We start from the raw sequence: 10,533 nt of genomic DNA, 5'->3' as shown, positions 1-10,533 counted from the left end.
GATCACTTCTCAGCAGTGTGCTCGGTTCTTATGGCGCAATGTGATTTCCCGCTTTGGTGTGCCCGTGCATCTCATCAGCGACAACGGCCGCCAATCCGTAAGCCAGTATTTCCAGAATTTCTTGGCCACGATCCGGACGACCCACGTCCGGTCGTCGGTGGCTTACCCGCAGGGAAATGGACAAGTGGAGAATGCCAATCGAACAATCTTGGAAGGTCTGAAGAAGAAGCTACACTCGGCTGGTCGTAGTTGGGCCGATGAGTTGCCCTATGTTCTGTGGACTTATCGAACGACCCCGAGAGAAGCGACTTTGGAGACACAATTCGCCCTTGTCTACGGAGCTAAAGCCCGACTCCCGATCGAGGCATGGATCCCGACCAACCGAGAACGAACTTACAATGCAGACCAGAATGAACACTCGATGGTCGTGGATCTCGATGGGGTCGAGGAAAAAAGAGAGCTAGCCGCTCGGCATATGGCCGAGTATCAAAAGAGAGTCAAGAGTTCAAAGGACATTCGGGTCAACCTTCGGTATTTTCAGGTGGGAGACTATGTCCTACGTCGACGGGAAGCCAGTCAACCTTTGGAAGGCGGGAAGTTAGCTCAGAATTGGGAAGGACCGTACATTATCAGCGCGGTTGTGCGGCCGGGAACTTACCGACTGGAGAAGACAACCGGTCGGGTGATCGAGAGGACTTGGAATTCTGAGCACCTCGTGATGTTTAGGCATTAGCCTATTTCTTTTGTGTAAAGTTAGGCGAAGTGGGGGCTCGGCCTGCGAGTCGGCCTCGTTCGTCATTTGCCTGTAAATTATTTATTGTGAATATCCAATGTATATACGATCGGTGATTGCTCGACCGTTTGCATACGGCGGCCCGATCGGATTTTTCCTATCTTTATTGGATGTAGGTTAAGTTCATTCCTGCGCCATCACTACGCTACCTCGACCGGGCGAGTTCATCGACCAGTCAAATGCGCTCCTCTTCGGCGGACATCATGGTTACGCCACCGATCGGGAAAGCCAGAGCTACAGCACAATTCCCCGATCCGTCCAACTTCTTTCCACTATTGCACCCACTCGTGCCTCGAGCTCACAATAGTGTGGGGGCTAGGATGAAGGAAGTGCTATAGGCCCGTCGCTCGGGAACACCACGATTAAAGATGCTTAATAGTTTTCAAAAATCGACAAGGCCAGAAGGTCGGGTAAACTCGATCGGGTAGGCCACCAGAACGTCGATGTTCCGGTCAAAAAATGCACGACTAGGCCATAAGGCCACGAGGTTGGGCATTAAACGGGTCAAAAGACGCTCGACCAGGCTATAAGGCCGTAAGGTCGAGCATTAGGTGTTCGGCATATACGTAATTGAAAATAAAAATACAATCAGGACGAGCCGCATAAGTTGGACAAAAAACGAGTTTTATAAATTTAAGAGTGCCCGGTACAACTTGGGACCGGGCTCCCGATCGAGTTCACTTACAAAAACGAAGAAGAAACTAAATCTACTTCTTCGTAGCCTCCACATCGCTCGGCGCAGCAGCAGCAACCCCACTCGACTCGGCAACCGTTTCGTCTTCTGGGCCAAATGGGGATTCACCCGGATCGGGGACAGCGCTCGGGAGGGTGGTCAGACCAGTCGGAGGTCCTCGCCCTCGAGCGCCTCCTCCATATTCTTCTGGGTCTTCTCCCTCATCTTTCGCTGCCCGGCCTTGAAAGCCCATCGGCCGAACTCCCACATCAGCTCGTCCCCGACCACATTCTTCCGCATCTCCCGGATGAATTTGATGCCAGTCTCGACGTTCTAAAAGAAGTATTTGGCCATCTCAGCCGGGTTCTCCATTCGGGCTTTCAGATCGGCATCGTCCTTGAGCACTTTCTGCGCCACCTTCTCCGCCAAAACCCGGTCCGCCTTGGCCTTCTTGAGCTCGGCCGATAGATCACCGACCTCCTTCAAACGCCGTTCGGCGACTTTCTTAAATGTCGTGGCCTCGTTGGCCAATAACACTTGGCGTTGAAGAGCAAGGCCCACTTGGGAAGCCTGCAAAATCGAGCGAATTTGCCCAACCAGAAGCAGTTAAAAAATAAAATCAAGATTGACAACTTTATCGTACCTCGACCAGGTCGCGGCTTAGCTTCTCGGCCAGTTGGGTCGGGGTCATCTTTGACACCTCGGTCGGGAGTGGCATGAGGTTGCTGACCCGTGTCAGAAGGGAGGCGTCGGCCGTCATTGCCCGACCTCGTCGATCGGGCTGTTCTGCCTCCTCTGGCGCTTCAACGGGGCAGAGTCTCCGGCGCCCTTTTCGACCGCCTTCTCTTTACCCTTGTGGGCACCCACCCGAGTGACCAGGGTGTCAGGGGTGTCGATTACGCCACCCTCGGGGGTGACGATTGTGGTGGTCGAGCCCAGGGGTCGGGCAGTTGGAATTTGCTCTCCTCCCGATGACCCGGTCGGGGTCTTGTTCTTCCCGAGCGATTTCGCGCCTTCATCGTCAAGTCCTCTTGCGGCCATTCCTGCAAAAAATCAAGTAGGTTACGCCGGGAATAAAGGGCGTTCGGGGTGTTAGGGTCGGGGAGGATTGGTTAGTGTTAGACCTTTGTCCTTCCGTCTGACTCGAACGGGCGCCCTTGCAACCGTTACGCCCATCGGCTCGGGCTTGTACTTCTCAGTCAGGTTGTAGATCGGGGCGGGTAATTGGGCCGCCTCGTAGCTCTCGACCGTCCAAAAGATCTTGTACTCGTAGACCTCGCCCGAGATCTTTGTGACCGCATCCCGGAGGGCTTTTGTCTCGACCGGGGTGACTTGTTTGCGGAAGTGGGTGCTCCAAACCCTCTCAATTGGGAGGATCCACGGGTCGTACTTGACCGAGAAGATCCTGTTCTTCCATACCCGGTTCCCGGGGCAAACCCTCTATCGCGCACATCTCGGCTCAGGATTGGGTCATCAGGAACCCGCCCCCATACGGAGCCGCCAGGACCTTCACCTGATAAAAAGAGTTGAAGAGTTCCATTGTGCAGGCTACTTCAAGCCGAGCGAATATTTGAGGGAAGCAGGCGATCATCCGATGCGCATTCGGGCAGATCTGTGCTGGGACGACCTGGTAGTAGCCCAGGAATGCGGTCAGAAGGCCGGAGAAGGGGAAAGTGATCGGGGCCGTCAGTGAGTCGTAGTGCATCCCGATCCACTTTCCCTGGTGCCGCTCGATGACGTTCCCGAGCCGGCGACTGGTGTCGAACTCGACCCGACCAGCGAGTGTTGCAGCGATTTTAGCTGCCTCTCCCTTCGTCAGTAGGCTCGTCTGACATTCGACGTTCTCGCTGTTCAAGAACTCGATCCCGCCCACGGCCGGTATTGTCGGCTCAGCCGGGTCTTCGTCGACCGGCTCTGCAATGTTTTCTTGACCGCTTCCTTGGGGCTCGGCCTGAGGGTAATCCCCAATTACCCTAGTTGGCGTGTCCCGAACATCTTCGGTCGGGAGATTTCGCCCGCTTGTGGACGTCTCCCCGCTCCCTCTACTCGAGCTCCCTGATCCGCTCGAGCTGGACCCGGACGTCCCAGACGAGCTTGACCCGGATGTCCCAGACGAGCTTGACGACCTTCTTTGCTCTGGGGCTCGCTCCGGGGCTCTTTGTGGTCGTTGTACGACCTCCGGGGAGTAGGACATGATGTCCACGTCTTCGCTGATCTGTTCGACCTCGTCGTCATAGTCCGCAACTGATACGTTCTGGCTGTCTGAATCTGACATCTTTTCAACCTAAAGGCCGGTCGGGATTAGTGGGGGGCTCGGGACGTTTGGGTCGAGGTCAGTTTTTCCCTACCAACCGCTATACGAAAGCGTAAAGTAAATAATAAAGCTGAAGACTAGAGAACTTACCGAATGCGGAGATTTTGAGAAGCTTAAAAGTTGCTTGCTCGACCGATCTGCTGAAGTGCTTCGCTCAGGACTCTCTGAGTATACCGATCGATTCAGAAGGTTGAGGAAAGTTCAAATGAGGGCCTCAATGGCCTATTTATAGGAGCGCGTTTGGGCGGGAAACCAGTCCACTTGCGTGACGCGACCGCTCCTGATTCCGAGGTGACCGTTGTGGTCGCAGAGGCCGGCAGTCGTCGACACGTGGCAAGGGAGGGAATGACAGCTGGCCGGTCGATTTGGCGGCGGACGGTTGGCCTTCATCATCCCGTCCCGTTTTTTCCCGGACGGTCAAAAAGGCACGGGCTGGGGGCTCTTGGTACGGAATACCCCGATCGACATGCCTTTGTCCTTTTCTTCTTGTCTTTGCAGGTTTCAGGTCGGTTTTCTCATAAAGAACCCGGTCGACCACTGAGCGGTAGCCCTTTAGCGAGAGAGTTGATAAGAGACACGTGGCGGCTCTACGCGTTGACAGGCAGGGCACCCGGGACGATGACACGTGATTGCTACGTGGGAGGCATGCCGGACGGCCGGACTTGTGTCTCCGGCTCCGCGGCTATAAATACCCGCGATAGCGACAGTGTGAGGGACTTTTGGACGATCGATAGGTTGTTATTAGAGAATCCCGACCGCAGTCAGTCGGTACTCAGAGCAACCACTTAGATTGTACTTAGGGCCTTCACTTGATCAATAAAAGTTCTTTATTTGCTTTAATTGGTCTTCTTAGTTTAATTACCGCATTGCGTGGCAATTAGTACTATCAATATATATATATATATATATATATATATATATATATATATATATAATATTAAAGAGTTAATTCTATTTTTGATCCTCTAGTCTAGATTATAAATGTCAATCCACTTTTAGTTATTCTTTTTCATAACATCCCCTTTTGAGTCCAAGTATTATTGTGGCATGACTATTTTTTTGTACTCCGTCAACAAAAATCATTGAAATATCGTTAAATACAAGGACGTTTTGATCTTTAAAAAAAAAAAATACAAATCGGGTTGACCCACTATATTTTTATTTTTATTTTTGTTTTGAAAAAAAATCATGATTGAAGACTTAAATTTCCTTGTATTTTATGGAATTGAAACGGTTTTGTTGATGGAGGACAAAAAATGGTCATGTCACAATAATACTTGGACCAAATGAGGATGTTATAAAAAAAAAATGACTAAATGTGGATTGACACCTATAAATCTAGGACCAAATTAGAAATATAATTAACTCAATATCAAATTTTGAATCTATTTCTATTTGAGTAATTTACTACTTATAATTCTAACACGTGTATTTTGTGAGTGTTATAATGAGTTATTTGAGTGTTGATTAATTACTTTATATGGAATATATTTTGTTATTTAGTTCTGAAAAATATTTTAAAAGATAGGTTACTTTTTATGAATTATGTAGTCAATGTAATTTAGAAATTCTATTATGCGTCGTCGTATTCAAATTAATTTAGAAAAATTTGAAATTGATCTAACTAAAAGAAAAAATTATTTATAAATATCATATTAATGGAGAATGTCTGATTTATAATGTGTTTCTACTTGAATCATTTTATTCAATTAATTATGTTTCCTATTTTGTTATGATTATCTTTTATCACATTTTAAAGTGTTTTGATTTATCGCCCAAGTCATTAAGATTTCATGATCCGCTCTTATTTGTAAGTTTTGTTTGATAATTTTTTTTAATAATTAATTTATCATTTATTATTATAACAATGTGATTGTCTATAAGCTTATTTGGTGTTAAATTGTTTATTCATATTTATAAATTATAAGTTCTTTATTTATGAAGACATTGATGCATTTATTGATTATTTTACATTTAGAGAAGCATGTAAAAACAATTTCATGATTATTGGTATGTATGTAAAATTTTTAACAACTTATTAATCTTATTTCAAATTATTTGACATTAGTATTTTTTTTACATACCCTTATGTAATTTAAATTTTAGTTGTGAAAATATATATTAATTTCATTTAATACCTATTTTTGTTGTTACACTCCGAACTAATAAAATGATAGGACCATGCCGGATAGCGAGTTAATATGGAATGTATGTATGTATGTATCTAATAAAAAGATAATAAGTCAAGAAATGACTAATTTGGAGGAGTAAGTACACATCTCTCTATCATGGTTTTAAATGTATAAACATGTAGTTTATAATATAAACATAAAAATAAAATTGCGAGTGATAGTGCCAATTCAAGTCAAGTTAGCTACATGGGAGTACTACTACCATATATAAAGTACTTCTGAGAAGCCTAAAAGACTTGCTTAATGCCACATGATACTTTATTAGTGAGAATGCAGGAGGGTACTTCTGAGGATTCAAGTCTTTTAATATAATAAAAAAAAAACGTGAAAATGACACATGCATTATTAGGGCATGCATGTGATTTAATTTGTTAATATATTTTGATCCAATTCAAAAACCTTACATCTTTACATGCATATAATAATTTAGAATGACAAGCATACAAGTTATAAACCAATCTCATTGCTTTTCTTCGAAAGACCTAGGTTAATGAGGTGGATCTCTTTCAACTTAATTATTATATAAAAGATAATATAATTTAATTAGATTCAGACATTATAATTTCACATCTATATTATTAAAATTCATAAAAGGGTGATTTGCGTGCCTGAAAGGAATTGTTGAGTGGATATAGCATATACAATTCTCATATTAGAATGTGACAAGTTCTATTATATTCTTGCCAGGCCAACACCCTCTTGGTTGAAGTTATTGGTGCCTTATTTGATTTGAGAAAGCTCGTAGTGATTTAATTTTTATATTTTTATAATATGTAAGTATGAGATTATACGCTATTTTAATTATTATTATTATTATTATTATTATTATTATTATTATTATTATTATTATTATTATTATTATTATTATTATTATATTGTTGTTGTCATTGTCATAATAAGGGCTAATTAGGTCGTTTATACTCACACATACAAACAATTAATATAATGGTATCATGAGGGGTACGGTGAGCCGGTGAGGTGAAGGGAGAAGGGACCCCTATTTGACAGTGACATGGTGAGAGTTGAGACATAATGGTATTAATTACTATTAGGATTATGTCCCCATCAATTCCTTAATGCGAAGCTATATAATATAATATAATGATTCTTACAACAATTCAATAATCTAGATGCATGTTAACCAAATTATAATTTTGTTCTTTTTGTTTATAATTGTTATGTTCTAATATAAGAATGTTATGTCTTTGATTTTATGAATGGATTAATTAGTATTCGACCACCCAAAAATACTACACATATAGTTAATAGAGTGAATTCCATTTTTGGTCCTACTCTTATTAGGGTCTTTCCAGATTTAGTCCACTATAATTTTTTTTGCCAAATTACACCCACAGTTATTAACACCGTTCCAGTTTTAGTCCACGTTAGACTTTCCGTCAATTGGCCGTGACTTGAAGGGGCATTTTCATCATTTTCTTGTGTTTGTATTCTACTTTACCATTTCTTCCCAAATCAGACGATGGTATGTAATAGACCTCATTAAATAGTTTGTTTCCAAGTAATATGAACATGTTTTAAGATTGTTTTTCTATTTCTTTATATACTTTTCAAATCAATGGCCGACATTGAGAGGATTCTATTACAGACATTTCTGAATTGAAGGCCACCGACCAGAAATATAGTCTGCAGAATTTAGGAGAGATGGATTCTGCGCTTGTTGCTTTGTATATAGTCTTCAAGTTTGATATGCTCTGAAGCGAATGTTTTCTTGTGGCCAGCGAAAAATTCAAGGCGGAGAGTCGCAATCTCAGAACCCCTTCCTCTCTCTTCTAAATGGATTTGGCTTTTATGGCACAGGGGTGCTAGGCGCACTCTATGCACTGACCAGGAAGGAAAAAGCCATTTCTGATGAAGCTCTAGAATCTGTAAGCTTTATATTTTTTTTGAAAGTTACTGGTCCTATTACATTGTAGTATCTGTTCATATACTTTCTCAACCTGCTGAAACACAAAGAACCAATAACGCCTCCACTGAGGCTCGAACTCATAATCTTCCAAATGGAAGTCCAACCCGGGTACCATATATATATTCGAATCTGAGCTGCTGAAAGAAAAGGAAAAGCAGAATAAGCAAGAAAAGGAGGCCAATGAAGAGCGGCAAGCGCTACTTAACAGACTGAATTCAACAAATATCACTATAAAAAACCTCGAGGGAGAGGTCCAAAAGGAAAAGAAGTTCGTTGAAGAGCTAAAAGTTGCAATGGATAGACTTCAAGTCGACCTCAAGAAAGCTGGAGAGGAGAAGAACAAACTACAAGGGGAGCTGGAGGAGAAGGTGGGCACAGTCGAAGTTCTGCAAGAAAAGACAAACTTGCAGAGTCTGGAGATCAAGGATAAAGAAGACATGCTTCACAAGGCTAGCACTAAACTGGCTGAAACAGAAGCTAGGCTCAATGAACTCAGTTCTTCATATCAACGCTCTCAAAGCGAGCTTGTGGGTTTGACTTCGGAAAACAAAGAACTCAAAAATGAAATTCTGAAAAAAGAGAGGGAACTAGAGTCGAGGAATGCTGTGGTAGATGGTCTGGAACTGCAGTTGAATTCTCTGATTGTTGAAAGAAATGAGTTGAACAAAAAGCTTGATGCAATCCAGAATGACTACAACAACTTGAAGTCCGCTTAAGAAAAGAAGGCAGCTTCAGATGCTACGCTCTTGAACGAACAACAACAGAAACTCCAACAGCTTCAGAAACAGCTTGACATTGCCTCAGATGAATCAAGCAAAAGTAAAGTGATAATTACTAATTTAACTCTCGAACAAGTTGATTTGAAAAAAATGTTGGACGCAGAAGTGGATACTGTAGAAGAGAAACAAAAAAAATGACGGAAATGCCCCTCCAAATCACGGCCAAATGAACGGAAAGTCTAACGTGGACTAAAACTGGAACGATGTTAATAACTGTGGGTGTAATTTGGCAAAAAAAATTATAGTGGACTAAATCTGGAAAGACCCCAATAAGAGTAGGACCAAAAATGGAATTCACTCTAGTTAATACTATTTTTATTTGAAACACTCGTAATTCTTTACAATGTAATATCTGTTCTACACTTTTTCAATATTTTTTAACCGGCCACCGGAGTTCAATTCTGTGACCACGAATTTAGAATAGTAACAGAAGTGTCACTACACTACATAGTAGTTGACTAGTTGATACTATTTCTACTATCTACTATACTAATAAGAGCCCAAGAGAGTTAGGCCTATAATGGGTAGAAAAAATGGCGGTCGCAGATTTTAATCAAATGAATGGCTCAGATTGATTAAAAGATTGATCAGATTTAAATTTTACACTAAAATTTCCTAAAATACCTACACATCGTTACCAATTTCGTTAAAATTTTAAGAATTGCCGTTAGTTCACCGTTAACTTACTCATTAAAAAAAAAGGTCTTAGGTTCGAACCTCATCTCAATCAAAGTTGGCATAATTAGTACTCTATTTTACTCTTATTAAATTATTATATAAATAATAATTTAGTAGTTACAACAAAAAAATAATACATATGCACTTATTTAATTTATTAGAATTATGTATTCACAATGTCTTTATTCAAAAAAAAAAATTATTCATTATCAATAAATTAAATAAGATAAATAATTTTATTAGTTATATTGTCTTTATTTTTCTCCAATATAAAAATTCTTTATATTCAAATTTATTAATTGATTATATTTGCTACATTGTCCTTACAATGTCTTTATTATTAATTGATTATATTTGCTACATTGTCCTTACAATGTCTTTATTCAGTGAAAAACAAATTATTAATTATCGATAAATTAATTAAAAGAAATATTTTCATTAGTTATATTGTCTTTATTTTTCTCAAATGTAAAAATTTTTACATTCAAATTCATCAATTGATTATATTCACTACATTATCTATTATCTTTTTTCTACTATCTACTATACTAATAAGAGCCCAAGAGAGTTAGGCCTATAATGGGTAGAAAAAATAGCGGTCACAGATTTTAATCAAATGAATGGCTCAGATTGATTAAAAGATTGACTACTATACTATCTACTATACTAATAAGAGCCCAAGAGAGTTAGGCCTATAATGGGTAGAAAAAATAGCGGTCACAGATTTTAATCAAATGAATGGCTCAGATTGATTAAAAAATTGACTAATATATATATATATATATATATATATATATATATATATATATATATATATATATATATATAAAAGAGCCTAAGAGAGTTAGGCCTATAATGGGTAGAAAAAATGGCAGTCAAGTTTTTTAATCAAATGAATGGCTCAGATTGATCAGATTTTAATTTTTTCTTAAGATTTACTAATTTATCCTTAATGAATATGATTATCCGTTAACTTTTCCGTTAAATATTATCTTTTCCGTTAATTTCTGTTAGTTCACCGTTAACTTATTCATTGATTTCAATAAGAAAGGTCTTAAGTTCGAAGTTCAAACCCCATCCCAATCAAAGTTGGCATATTTAGTACTCTATTTTACTTTTATTAAATTAAATAATAATTTAGTAGTTACAACAAAAAATAATACATATGCATTTCGAT

The 10,533-nt window shown here is 40.4% G+C and overlaps 1 protein-coding gene across 1 annotated transcript; it reads left to right on the top strand.

Annotated features, from left to right (window-relative positions):
• Nucleotides 1–7,693: 7,693 nt before the first annotated feature.
• LOC109193401 (MAR-binding filament-like protein 1-1) lies at nt 7,694–8,615 on the top strand. The gene is made up of 2 exons (XM_019344258.1): nt 7,694–7,858; nt 7,998–8,615. The coding sequence occupies exons 1-2, from the start codon at nt 7,694–7,696 to the stop codon at nt 8,613–8,615; spliced, it is 783 nt and encodes a 260-aa protein (XP_019199803.1).
• Nucleotides 8,616–10,533: the final 1,918 nt, after the last annotated feature.

Source organism: Ipomoea nil, unplaced genomic scaffold (genome assembly GCF_001879475.1).
Source record: "Ipomoea nil cultivar Tokyo-kokei standard unplaced genomic scaffold, Asagao_1.1 scaffold1875, whole genome shotgun sequence".
NCBI lineage: Eukaryota > Viridiplantae > Streptophyta > Magnoliopsida > Solanales > Convolvulaceae > Ipomoea > Ipomoea nil.
This window is presented reverse-complemented; position numbering and strand designations above follow the sequence as displayed.